This window comes from Rattus norvegicus, chromosome 9 (genome assembly GCF_021556685.1).
Source record: "Rattus norvegicus strain SHRSP/BbbUtx chromosome 9, alternate assembly SHRSP_T2T, whole genome shotgun sequence".
Classification (NCBI taxonomy): Eukaryota; Metazoa; Chordata; class Mammalia; order Rodentia; family Muridae; genus Rattus; species Rattus norvegicus.
In genome coordinates, this window is record NC_141542.1 from 62,662,748 (window position 1) to 62,677,286 (window position 14,539).

General features: G+C 35.3%; 1 protein-coding gene across 2 annotated transcripts in view; it reads right to left on the minus strand.

The window, feature by feature from the left end:
• Window positions 1–14,539, minus strand: part of Col5a2 (collagen type V alpha 2 chain) — a 155,165-nt gene that overhangs the window by 15,822 nt on the left and 124,804 nt on the right. For both annotated transcript variants that reach the window (XM_087567889.1, NM_001399195.1), the window contains 18 exon segments: window positions 14,267–14,320; window positions 13,672–13,770; window positions 13,143–13,196; window positions 12,371–12,469; window positions 12,210–12,263; window positions 12,067–12,120; window positions 11,082–11,135; window positions 10,126–10,179; window positions 8,458–8,502; window positions 8,060–8,158; window positions 6,752–6,859; window positions 3,455–3,508; window positions 2,158–2,211; window positions 1,941–1,994; window positions 1,289–1,342; window positions 796–903; window positions 634–687; window positions 60–113 (listed from right to left, as the gene is read on the minus strand). In XM_087567889.1, coding sequence (XP_087424015.1) covers window positions 60–113; window positions 634–687; window positions 796–903; window positions 1,289–1,342; window positions 1,941–1,994; window positions 2,158–2,211; window positions 3,455–3,508; window positions 6,752–6,859; window positions 8,060–8,158; window positions 8,458–8,502; window positions 10,126–10,179; window positions 11,082–11,135; window positions 12,067–12,120; window positions 12,210–12,263; window positions 12,371–12,469; window positions 13,143–13,196; window positions 13,672–13,770; window positions 14,267–14,320 — 1,206 coding nt within the window.

Below are 14,539 nucleotides of genomic sequence, written 5' to 3' on the forward strand. Positions count from 1 at the left end.
AATATCACATTGTGTGGGTGCACATGCATGTATAATGGTGAAAATCTAAGTTGACTTACAGCGGGGCCTGGAGGCCCAACTCTTCCAGCAGAACCAGGAAATCCTGTAGCACCCTGGGAACAACAGACATATTGGTTATTTCTCTACTTTCCTGAAGCCTTCATTTCACTTGGGAGGTTCTGGGTCTGTGGATCCAATTGCTTATTTATGACCGTGAAGTTTTCTATTCTGCTCGTGTGGCAAATATTCTACAGATTCTGTATTAGCCAGTAGAGGTACATTGTTTTCCTCTTACGGCTTTTACTTATTTTAAAAATATAAAAGTAGACCTAAAGTCACATAGGTATTTTATATAATCAACTACATAAAGTGTTTTTACTTCAATATATAATATTTATTCTCCATATAAAGAAAGCACTTGGGTTTCAAGATTAACAAAACGGATTTTTCTCCCAGATCCTTTCCCCCCAGATCTCCAAATTAAGCTAAGCACACTTTGCTCTATAATGCAGTTGACACATAGAATAACATTGTATTACATTATTAGATGACAGCTAACATTTATATGAGTAGGGCACACTAGATATTTGCAACTGGCTGTGCACAATTCCCAGAAAAATAAAAGAGACTCACAGGTGGACCCTGGGTTCCTCGACCACCTTTCAGTCCAGGAACACCATGAGGACCCTAAATGGAAGAACAAAAGACCACTAGAGTAAGCCCAATGCATGAGCTGTGCATCATAAATACTGTGCTCTGGTATCAAAATATTCTTTTTGATTTTTTATATCTCACATGAGGGCCAGGTGATCCTGCAAGTCCTTGGGGTCCAGGAGACCCAGCATCTCCCTTCTGCCCTGGCTCTCCAGGCTCACCCTTGACACCAGGCTGTCCATCGGGACCCTAAATGCAATTGTTCAAATAAGAAACCATATTTAAAATTTATTAACAAATTATTTCATAGTAATTATTATTAACATGACATTTAGTCTTATAGAATGTTGCTGTGGAATTAGTGTATGCATGGTATGGAAAACTTGCAATACCTTCTTTGAAACTTTCTTAAACTGTGCCAGCATATTTTCATCATAGAAAATAACTACATAAATTTAAATATTATAAGCATCAACGTTCATTCCACCTATTGAAATATGTTGAATAATACACAAAATATTTTAAAAATGAAAATGTTAATATATAACTCAAAACATATTTGAGTAGTACCTAAACTTATTACTCTACTATAAAGGGTGTTAATTTGTAAGTTAGAAATACTTGGAAATTTTACCTGGGGTCCAGCAAAACCAACAGCTCCAGTTGGACCATTTTCCCCCCGAGAACCCTAAAAGGAGGCAAATACTATTGTAGCTTTCACATATATAATATATATTTTATATAGATAATTGTATATATATATTATATGTATATATACATATATATACATATATATACATATATATACATATATACATATATATATATATATATATAAACTACATTGCTTGAGGAAGAACCTTAAGTGAAATAATAAATTGGTGGTCAAAGAAACTGCTTAATTACTTAGCAAACAAGTTACTTGTCTTGACTTTATAGATTTCAAAGCTGACAACTTTTTTTAAGTTTAATAAATTTGAAATCCAGAAATTTATATAAATAACCACAATAAGCATGAAAATTATATTAACAGTTAGACAGACAGTGATTAATGACTGACTGACAGATAATAGAAGATATATAGAGATGACATATAAATAAATGATAAATTAGAGAGAGAGAGAGAGAGAGAGGGATAGAGAGATAGAGAGAGAGAGAGTTAGATCTATAAGAGATAAATCTTTTTACTGTTCTACCACATACACACACACACACACACACACACACACACACACAAACAAAAAAAACAAAAACAAAAACAAAAACAGGTGAAGGTTTTCACTTACAGGATTGCCACGGGAGCCAGGAGGGCCAACTAATCCTCTAGGACCAGGTTCACCCTATAAAGTAGATTTTACATAGCTAAGTATCTGATCTACAATACAATTGGAGACTACTAGGCACATGTGAAAGTAGATAGTGTAGGGAAAACTCTGAGATAGTCTACCTCAAACAGAGTCTTGAGAAACAGTAACAATTTGGGTCTAACATCTTCCAACTTACCTTTTCTCCAGTAGGGCCTGCAGGACCTGGAGGTCCCAAGGAACCAGGAAGACCCTGTAAATTAACAAAACGTAAGTATACCGAGGAAAAGAGTGTACAGAAGTTTTCGTGTTTAATTAAATAGACAAACAAACCAGCTATTTTGTTGTAGCATGATTGCTTTTGCAAGTCATTATCTACTATAGATGACACCACTTTTGGGAATTTGCTATGTCATCCATAATCTAGCAATGAGATTTTTCTCTAAAAAACATTTTGACTTCTTTCATCTAACTCTGCTCAGTATAAGAAACTGTCTTCAAGTAAGTTCTAAATTAGCAGCATTTTGTTAATGTAACCCATTTAATTTTGTTAGTATCTATTTTGAATGTTGAGAAGAGATTGAAAATTGAATTTTCTTTTGTAATATATTTAATTTTAATATGATAAAAAAGTGTAATTCTTTTATTTAAAATACAGTTACAGTAAAATGTCTTCATTGTTGATAAAATAGCCATCCACAGTCAAGGTTCATTGCTGTTGGTGCTGTTCTCTACACAGGGAGAATGGGGCCACCACATGGGGCAGGACTTGGAGGTTCACAACACATAATCACAATAATTAAATAAATTTTTGGGAGTTCTGTACAAGTTCTCTGTTAATTTTATGTTTCTTCCTCATAGGCCCCTCAATATTTTATCTCTCTCCATATATACATATATACATATATATACATATATATAAGAATGTAAAGAATAATATTGATTTATTAATTGTATGTTCTTGAGAAAAACATTCTTTTCTCCAGATATAATATGGAAAACATATTATATATTTTTCTAATATTTTTTCTAAAACTGTATAAAATCACTTTGTTGCTTATATGGATACAAAAAGTAAGTTCCCTATTACTACAGGGGAGGTGTTCTTAAAACAAAGAAGACATTATTTTTTCCTTATAGAAAATGACTGTTTCCTAAAACAATGTATTGCACTTACTACAAATAGAACAATAATTGTATTTAGCCTGATCTATCACACATATTTTCCTAAGTGCCAGAGATATAGGGATAGTTGTTTGTTTCCTTTTATTCTTTCAGGAAGGACTTTGCATTTTTCTATTTCACTAATGCAGGGTAAGTAAAATAAGTAGGCACTATCAATCTACATCCAGTCTCAAATTGCATCATTCTTGTAGTCTTGACTATAAAACATCATGATTAATTTGTTGCTAAAACTTACAGGAAGTTTGTAGGGTAATGAGCAGAAATGTAGGTTTGTAGCCCATGGTGGAAAAGGCCCTTCCCATGTCTCTTACCCTTGCCCCATCATTTCCAGCTGTTCCTTCAGCACCTTTCTCTCCTACGCCACCCTGAAAAAACACACAATAACAAAGCACCAGTTGTTCATTTATTGTCTTTTTGACATTCCAGATGTAGCTTCAGGAGGGCAAGCTTTTACTTGTCCCCTTTATACTTTACACACTAAAGACTATGACAACACAAGACTATGCATATTCTCAACCAATGAAGATTATAAGAAAGAAATTACTTATAATTCAGGCTAAGAGTAATAATTTGCTTCGGAAATCATAATCATAAATAGTCTAAAGACATACTCCAGAAACCTGAAGAGTAGACTGTAGGAAATAATCAAACTCAGGGCTGAAATCAACCAAGTAGAAACTAAAAAGAACTATACAAAAAATCAAATCAGGAGCTAGTTCTTTGAGAAAATCAATAAAATAGATAAATCATTACCCAGACTAACTAGAGGGCAGAGAGACAGTATCCAAATTAACAAAATAAAAAAGGAAAAAGGAAACATAACAACAGAAAATGAGGAAATTAAAAAAATCATCAGATCCTATTATAAAAGCCTGTACTCAATAAAACTGAAAATCTGGTTGAAGTGGACAATTTTCTAAACAGATACAGATACCAAAGTTAAAGCAGGATCAGATAAACTGTCTAGACAGTCCCATAACTACTATTGAAATAGAAGCAGTCATTAAAAGTCCCCCAAACAAAAAACAAAAAAAAGGCCCAGAACCAGAGTGTTTAGTTTTAGAATTCTATCAGATATTCATAGAAAACCTAATATCAATACTGTCCAAACAATTCCACAAAATAAAAACAGAAGGAACACTACGCATTCCTTCTATGAAGCCACAATTATGCTTATACCTAAGCCACACAAAGACCCAACAAAGAAAGAGAACTTCAGACCAATTTCACTCATGAATATCGATGCAAAAATACTCAATAAAATTTTCACAAACCAAATCCAAGAACACATCAAAACGATCATCCACTATGATCAAGTAGGCTTCATCCCAGGGATGCACAGAAGGTTCAATATACAAAAATCCATCAATGTAATCCACTATATAAACAAACTCAAAGTTAAAAAAAATCCACACGATCATCTCATTAGATGCTGAGAAAGCATTTGACAAAATTCAACACCTCTTCATGATAAAATCTTGGAATGATCAGGAATTCAAGGCCCATACCTAAACATAGTAAAGAGTTATGCAGCAAACCACCAGTCAACATCAAACTAAATGGAGAGAAACTTGAAGCAATCCCACTAAAATCAGGGACTAGACAAGGCTGCCCACTCTCTCCCAACCTATTCAATTTAGTAATTGATATCCTAGCCAGAACAATTAGACAACAAAAGGAGGTCAAAGGGATAGAAATTGGAAAGGAAGAAGTCAAAATATCACTATGCACAGGTAAAATGATAATCTTTTTAAGTGACCCCAAAATTTTCACCAGAGAATTCCTAAACCTGATAAACAACTTCGGCAAAATGGCTGGACATAAAATTCACTCAAATAAATCAGTAACCTTCCACTACTCAAAGGATAAACGGGCTGAGAAAGAAATTAGGGAAATGCCAACCTTCACAGTAGTCACAAATAATATAAAATACCTCGGTATGACTCTAACCAAGCAAGTGAAATATCTGTATGATAAGAACTTCAGGTCTCTGAAGAAAGAAACTAAAGAAGATCTCAGAAGATGGAAAGATCTCCCATGCTCATAGATTGGCAGGATTAATATAGTAAAAATGGCCGTCTTGCCAAAGCAATCTACAGATTCAATGCAATCCCCATCAAGATTCCCACTCAATTCTTCATAGAGATAGAAAGAGCAACTTGCAAATTCATTTGGAAGAACAAAAAACCCAGGATAGTGAAAACAGTCATCAACAATAAAAGAATTTGTGGGGGAATCACCATCCATGACCTCAAGCTTTATTACAGAGCAATTTTGATAAAAACTGTTTTGTATTGGTGCAGAAACAGGAAGGGAAGGTACGTCAATGAAATAGAATTGAAGACTCAGAAATAAATAAACCTACAAACCTATGGTCACTGCCTCTTTGGCAAAGGAGCTAAAACCATCCAGTAAAAAACAAACAAACAAACAAAAACATAGCATTTTCAGCATATTGTGCTAGTTCAACTGGTAGTCACATGAAGAAGAATGCAAATTGATCCATTTCTATCACCTGACATAAAGTTCAAGTCCAAGTTGATTAAGGACCTCCACATAAATCCAGATACACTCAAACTTATAGAAGAAAGAGTGGGGAAGAACCTCGAACACATGGACACTGGGGAATTTTTCGTGAACAGAACACCAATAGCTTACGCTCTAAGATCAAGAATCAACAAATAGAACTTCATAAAATTCCAAAACTTCTGTAAGGCAGAGAACACTGTCATTAGAACAAATTAGCAACCAACAGATTGGGAAAAGATCTTTACCAATCCTACATCTGATAGAGGACTAATATACAATTTATAAGAAGAACTCAAGAAGTTAGACTCCAGAGAATCAAATAACCCTACTGTGAAATAGGATACAGAGCTAAGCAAAGAATTCTCAACTGAAATTGAGGAAAACTGAATGGTGAGAAGCACCTAAAGAAATGTTCAACATCCTTAGTTGTCAGAGAAATGCAAATCAAAACAACCCCAAATTTCCCCCTCACACCAGTCAGAATGACTAAGATGAATAACTCAGGTGACAACAGATGCTGGTGAGGATGTGGAAAAAGAATAATATTCCTTCATTGTTGGTGGGATTACATGCTGGTACAATGACTGGAAATCAGTCTGGAGGTTCCTCAGAAAAGTGGACATAGTGGTACCTGAGAACCCAGCTATACCTCTCTTGGACATATACCCAAAAGATGCTCCAACATATAACAAGGACACATGCTCCACCATGTTCATAGCAGCCTTATTTATAATAGCCAGAAGATCGAAAGAACCCAGATGTCCCTTAACAGAGGAATGGATACAGATATTGTGGTACATTTACACAGTGAAATACTACTCAGCTATTAAAAACAATGACTTCATGAAATTCCCCAGTGTCGGGGAAAGTAAGGGCAGGGAGTTGGGAACGGGCGGGTGGATGAGTGAGGGAACATCCTCATAGAATAAAGGGAAGGTGGATGTGAAGGGGGTTTATGAATGGGAAACCATGAAATGGGATAACATTTGAATTGTAAATTAAAAAATATCCAATAAAAAAGAAAAACAAAACAAACAATCAAAACAACAATAATAACAACAACAAAAGACAGGACTTACTCTGTCACCCTTAGGACCAGGTGTCCCTGCAATTCCTCTTTCTCCTGGCATGCCTTGAAGACCTGGTGGCCCTGTGTCTCCAATGGTCCCAGTTGGACCTGGGTTGCCCTAAAATAAATAAATGACTGTGAATTTGCTGTTGAATCCCTCTATAATTGAATATTAACAATTAGACCGAGCTTTGATTAATGCTCTGATTCTGAGATTATGGAAACTGTGTCTGAGTGGGATTTCTTGAAAACAACCTAGATTTGCATTTATATTTTTGGCTTATATTTCCAACTTCTTTGTTTTGTTCACCTGAACCTCTTTATCATATTGTTCTTTTCCCTAACTTAACTGTTCCTTAATATACTTTTAATTTTTATTTGGTATTAGCATATAGATTATTAGGATTCAATGTAGAAGTTTGACCATAGTTTTGTTTATGAGGGTCCATCTCATCCCCCCCAAACCCCTTTGGAACCTCTTGCATTATACCACTTCCCATGGTTTTTTCTACTTCTATGTCAAATATGCTCTGTCAAAGTCAATATCCCTTCCCTTCTCCCATGGTCCTCATCCAAGTTTTATGATGCATACCCATCCTCTCTTTATAGAAAATTAAATACTAATTCAAATAAAAAGAAAAATTAAAGTCTTTTCAAGTGTAATGGCTTGAATTGCTCTTGCTTTTCCATTGGTTGGCCATGACAGACATATTAGTAAAAAAAAGAAGGTACTGTGCTTAGAAAACAGAAGCATTACATTGTTTCCTTGGAAAAATTGTGAGATTAAGCTGGTTCCAAGTTAATTGCACAATCAAATTGAGATGGCCTTTGCTCCATCACTTTGGATCTTGATAAAGTTAAGGTAATCTAATAATCATGCAAAATTTCACTTCAGTTCCTCATATGATATCTGACTGCATGGTCAGCTACCAATGCTAAAATTGTCCATTTTCAGACAATCAGTAACTATAATTGTGGAGACAAGGCAAAGAACATGGGGCACACAGTTTGTTTTGTCTGCTAATAAAGTATGACTTTCCATTTCCTGCTCTGTTCATTCATAGTGGCAACCAACAAAATGTACAAGTGTCAGAAGGGTGGGTGGGTGGGTGGGTGGTATATGTGAACACAAAAGATCACTTTCTAGTTGTCAGTAAAAGCCCATCATGCACCCATTGAAGGGTTTTTTGTTTTGTTTTGCTTTATTTTTTTAAGAAACAATGTAATCAGGTTTTACTGAAATGTGGAGAGAAGATGACTCCAGAAGCATTTGTTAAGTTCTAGAGCTTTCAAAAGACCAGGTCAGGATGGCACTCACCTTTGGACCATCAGGGCCATGTCCTCCAGCCATGCCTTTCTCCCCAGGTAATCCAGTTATCCCTGGCTCTCCTCTTTCTCCAGGATTCCCTCTTTCTCCCTAGTATGACACCAAGATGTGAAATCACCTCAATATTAATGTAAAATAAGTTAAAATGTTTCTAAAATGTTTTCTACTGGTAAAATTTTGGTAGTAGAGCTATGCTAATGACTCGGGTTTCCTAATTTAGTGCAAAGAAATTAATTAGAATTAAAGATACTCTATATTCACAAGTTAAGGTTTTTTCAAATAGTAGAATAGCTTAATACTTAACATCAAGCACTCCTTAAGATAAAAGACTTCAATTTAATATGTAGCCTGTGGGAAACAAAATTAATCACACGAAAGAAAACACCTACCCGAGGTCCTAATGGCCCAACAGCTCCAGGCTCTCCAGGAACACCCTAAACAGATTTGAAAAAAAAAAAAAAAAAAACAGAAGATAAGCATTGACCTAGATCTCATATTATTGTAAGTATTTCCAAATCAAACATTCAGTTTTCTGTAGTATACCATTACAATAAACATTAAAGAATTAAAAACATATATGCTATTATAATTGAGGGATATCAATGTAAAAATAGATTTTTCTGTAATGATTTATATTATGGCTAAATGTTTCATTATGCCTAAAAGAGGCAGGATCAGGTATGGGAGGAGATGGGGATCATATACAGAGGGTCAGGAAATTGAACAGGAGTGTTCAGCAATGGGGGATGGGATCTAGAGATAGCTACCAGAAAGTCCCAGATTTCAAGGAATCAAGAGGCTCCCAGGACTCAACAGGAATGATCAAATCACCCAGAACTCCTAGGAACTAAACAGCCAAATGGAGTACATATGGAGCGACCCATGGTTCCAGTTGCATGCACAGGCGAGGATGGCCTTATCTAGCATCAATAGGAGAAGAGGCCCTTGGTCCTGTGAAAGTCAATGCCCCTGTGTAGGGGAATGCTAGGGCACCGAGGTGGGAGTTGGTGGGTGGGTGGGTGGGGGAGCACCTTCTTTGAAGCAGGGGTAGGGTGATGATAAAGAGGTTTTATGGGTGTAAAAACAGGAAAGGGCATAATATTTAAAATGTAAACAAATATAGCCAATAAAAAAGAAAAAAATAGATTATATTTTTTCAGAGACAACAGAACACTTACAGTGTCTTTTTAAAAACAATTATCATAGAGTATGCAAATAGTAAGAAAATAACATACAAAAATATATAAGCGCCAGCTATTTCAACTTATCAATTTCAGTGATATTGAATTTAGTAAATAAATTGTGTTTATATATATTTTCCACATTAGGATATATATTATATATTTCACTTGGAATTGTGGGAATAAGATATACCTAATATTATTTCAAAACGTCTTCTTTAATGACCCTGGAGAAACCCTTTGGAAGAAGGGGATCAGGGATTGTAGGAAACAACGGGATTGAAGACACCAGAAACATGGCTCACAGAATTTACTAAGTAGGACTCACTGGGGCTCAAAGAGATTGAAGTGGAAAACAAGGAACCTGTACCGGTCTGCGCTAGGCTTTCTGCACACATGCTATAGTTGTAAGCTTGATGTTCTTGAGGGACTCCTCAAAGTGGGAGTGGCAGTGTTTCTGACTCTTTTCCCTGTCTTGTGAACCTTTTCCTCCTACAAGTTTGCTTGTCCAGGCTTGATATGAGGATATGTGCCTGGTCTTATAGTTGTTATGACATATTCTGTTAATATTACTGGGAGGCTTCTCTTGTCTTGAATAAAAATGGAGGAGAGGATCTACAGGAGATGGGGGTAAGAAGACAGACTGGGAGAAGTGGAAGGAAAGGAGGATGTGAGTTTTGAACACAGGAAGGATGGGAGTTGTGAACACAGGAAGCACGTGTGCTGGGTTCAAATGGTCTGAGCTGTGTGACTTTGGGGAATTTGCTTAATATGTGAGTCCCTTGAATTGCTTCTCAGAAAAACCTATAGCTTTACTCTTCAGAGATGATGTTATAATCCAACAACTTATACTTCTGATATTATTTAAAAACTTACTTGATCACCAGGCTTTCCACCTTCTCCAGGTGGCCCTGGAGGCCCAGGAAGTCCCTAAAACAAAAGTGACAAATAAAACCAGCGATTTATTGAAAGTTTGATCAGCCACCAATACCAAATATTTTACATTTATACTCCATCATTTTTTCATGCAAAAGACAATGAAAGTAAAAGCAAAAGTTATGAAAATATCGTCCACGTACATTAAGAAAGCCACCTATTATAAAGCACAGGAGATTGTAAATTTATAAAGCTAGATTCTTCTTTATCCATACCACTTAAAAATTAAGGTAAGAATATAATAGGTCCTTCATGTTCATAGACTCTATTATGGCTCTAGCACTAAGTTTGAAAATGCTAGAACATTACTGGAAAATGGCCTGAAGTTTCCATAATCTAATTTTTATGCCTTTAAATAATGTATACTATGCGGAAGCAATCTGTGATCATTTATTTAACAAGAAGTTTTAGTGAAGGTACCAGTAAAACCACATAAGCTTAAGTTAATAAGCCTTATTGAGATATTGGGAACGTTTTATATTGTGAATTTCTTACCAGCTTTGCGTTTGAACTGTTTTTTTTTTTTTTCAGAGACAAGACATTCTGTATCTTTGAACAATAATGTTTGGTTAAATACAACCATCTATACTATCTAATAAAGATGTCTGTTTTGAAAATTAAAGAACCTTGCCTCAATCAAACATCTATTGTGTGTTTGTATAAATACATACTCACATATACAGGGTCTTACTATAAATTCCAGCCTTGCCTGGAACTTAGTAGGTAGCACAGGATGGCTGTATACTCACAGCCCCCCTCCCCAACTCAGTTTCCCAGTTGGTAGAAGGGCAGGTGCGAGCATTGACAACTGGCTACTTCCTATATTATTTAAAAACAAGAAAAAGTATTTTAAAAAGCAATTCATAGTATAAATGAAAACTTCAATTAGTGCATACCTGAAAGCCAGTAGGACCTGGAGGTCCCTGTTCTCCTCTTTCCCCAGCTAGGCCCTAAGTCAAAGAAAAAGAAAAGCATGAATCCCACCAGACTTTTATGTCTGCTTCCTGTTTCTATAAACTAGTAGTATTCATCATTCTGTAATTCTTTCAACCGTCCAATTTACATATTAGTCAGATAATAAAATATTAATAAAAATCACAAAAAGACATTATTTGAATTTCTTGAAAGTGAGAAAAATTTCATTTAAAAAGCCAATGAAGAAATTACAGCATGGTTTGTTGTTGATGTTGCTGTTTTTAGTCCAAACATAATAGGCCTAGAGCTAACCACAGATGAAATATTGGAAACGTGTTATTTCCTATATCCAATTTAAGAGGTTGTATTTCTATTGATGCTTATTTCTATTCATTATAATTCATTCATAATTTCAAAATAGAATGATTTTAAAAAGCAATATTAACATTTAATAGGCTACTTAACCTGACCTCACAAAAGCTAAATATGTCAAAATATCTCTGATAAATAATTTAAAAATCTGAGAATAAAAATTTAGCATCAAAAGATGAAGATCATTTCTTTTTGCCTTTTCAAAACCAGGCAACTTAAATACATATTTTTAATAAAAGAAATTATCAAATGTATGTATAATCCTGCATTTATACATTTTAAATAAAATACATTATAAATATTTTCAAACACTATTTTCCTTAATTGATCTATTGTTCTTCAACTATGGTATACAAATTTGATAGGGCAGACTTCGTCACTATAAATCACTTTACAGTTTAAAATTAGATCAGTCTTTTTATTAAAAAAAGGGGGGGATTCAGTACATTAGAGAAATAAAGTAAAAACTGAAATTAATCTTCAGTCTCTTACTTCCTCATTCCATTTCACTGAAACTTACTTATGATTAATTTTGGAGAAACAATGAGAAATGCAACGTTCACATGTGCAATACCATCGAAGAAAGTCACATACCGGAGGTCCCACGGGGCCTGAAGGACCAACTTCTCCGTCTTTGCCAGGAGCCCCCTAGGATCACATGGGCATTTTAGATGAGGCCGTCAGATTTTGTATGGTTTTACATCCTTTATTTCAATACCAAAAAAATGAATTCCTACCCTTTGCCCAGGCACGCCAGCATTCCCAGCTTCTCCTGGTTTCCCAAGGTCACCCTAAAGAATAAATAAACAGTACTCTTAATTCACTTAAGTCAAGCAATATACCTTGGACTCCAACAGCAGATTCCAGTGGGCTATTAAACATTGTTCAGAGTACTCACACTGCTACCTTTGGGGCCTGGAAGGCCCATGCTTCCAGGCTGCCCTCTAATACCAATGGAGCCTGGAGGACCTGGTCGGCCATCTTCGCCAGGAGCACCCTGCAGGGTTGACATCAGGAAGTTAAGTTGAGCGTGAGCTGTTTCTAAGCACCACTCTACCCCACACACATTGTTGCCGGTCTTTCCTAACAATAGAAGTCACTTTAAGAAAATATTAATCTCTTTATGTTTATCTCAGCGAATGAGAAAAGCTAGCTATTATTTCCTGATAAATCCCTGAAGTATTTTGAGCATTTAGAACAGAAGCTCTAACTTTGCTCCACTTGTAGGTCTCATTGTCACCATCTCCTAGCCCTCTCATATTAACGGGCAGGCCTTACCTCCTTTTATTTACTCTGTTTTGTAGTCTTAAACATTAAAATTACAACTTCACGTTATATTTACTTTAAAAACGACTAAAATACATAAGCTGACAATATATTTCTCTCTAAACATGTAAAAGTGGAACACAATCACGGAAAGAGAATATTAAAAAAATTTTAACATTATTTGAATACAGCAATGTTTTCATTGAGGTAATTTCAATTTCAAACATTCAATCAAGAAAATTTAACTTACGTTTTGTTCAATTTGAAAATCCAAAGATACTAAGAAATTATTACTAGTGGACACTTCAAAATGTAACCATGACCATCATTCACAGGATAAATAAATATAACTTATATATCTATGGGAAACTGTTAAAAGTGATACAATTATTTAAATTTCTTACCAAAGGCCCAAGTTTTCCTTCAGGACCTTGAACACCAGGATTTCCTGTCAGGCCCTGACAATGAAAATCAACTGTTAATCTGTTGCTGAAAAGCAGTTGAAGTAAAGACTTTAAACAGAAAAGAAAACAATATTTTACTGTAAACGAACTAAGCAGAAGGGCAATTCCACAGTTCAAGTAAAATTTTAAATGACATTTTGTTAAATTAAATAAGAATTTTCTTTACCAAAGGTCAAACAAGTTATTTTTAGCATGAAATTTGAAAGTCTAAAAATTTACAGATGGATAATCTTGCAAGAACAAGTGTCAAAGCTATTTGTATATGGTCATCTACAAAGGGTCTTTTAGAAATTACTGCATTTTAGGTGGGTATCAGCAAGAGCACAATAGCATTTTTAAAATAATGCATCCATTCATAGCTATCAAAACAAGGTTGTAAAAACAAGTTAAATATAAAACTAGAAAATGAAACATTAGTAACTGTGGAAGCACTTGGGGTTACCATAGCATACTACAGTAGACTTCTTACCCGAGCACCTGGAAGTCCAGGTTCGCCTGGACGTCCTGGATCTCCCTGGCCTCCTTTAGGCCCTGAAGAACCTATAGGGCCACGCTCTCCCTGAGCACCCTGTTCCAAAGAAGACAGACAGGGCAAAATTGAGAAAAAAACAAAAAGAGGTTAAGGTCTTATTTTCCAAATACATACCAAAATGCAATTATTGTCATGATGTGACAAAGATGTATTTGAAAACAACATCACTGAATATTTTGTTCTAACCTGCAACCTGTACAAAAAATACCTTATTCACCATTAAGGAAAGAAAGCTGAAATTGCAAACTCACTCCAATAAGGAAAGAATTTTAGATTTAGAATTCCATCCAAGCTAAAGCATGGCAACCTTTTGTTCTCAGGGGTGAGCTGGAAAAGCCTAGAAGCAATGTCTCATATTATTCAAATTGCCATTTATCTCCCAGGACTTCCTAAAGCTGAATAAGGGGGGAAATAGACAAGATAGATTTGTGGTTAGGTCCAATACCTGCTTCTGCATCCCTTATGGGTATGGATTCACATGGGCCAGGGACACATCCCCAACCTGGAAATGTCAGCTTTCGTATGATCTTACCTTTGGTCCAGGTAAACCATCAGAACCTGGAAAACCACGATTGCCAGGAGCACCCTACAATGGACCAAAAATGCAGTTTTGAGATATTTATCATTGGCACATGTACCTAGTAAAAGGATTTATTTCAGGTATTATTAGATTTTCAGAGCTCTGACCAAGTTAACACAGCAGAATAAAAATACAAAGAAAATAATCTTACTAGAAAAATTACTTGAAATTTTGACAAACATGAGTAGTAAACCAAACCTTTCAAAAGAAACCCTCTAAAAATTA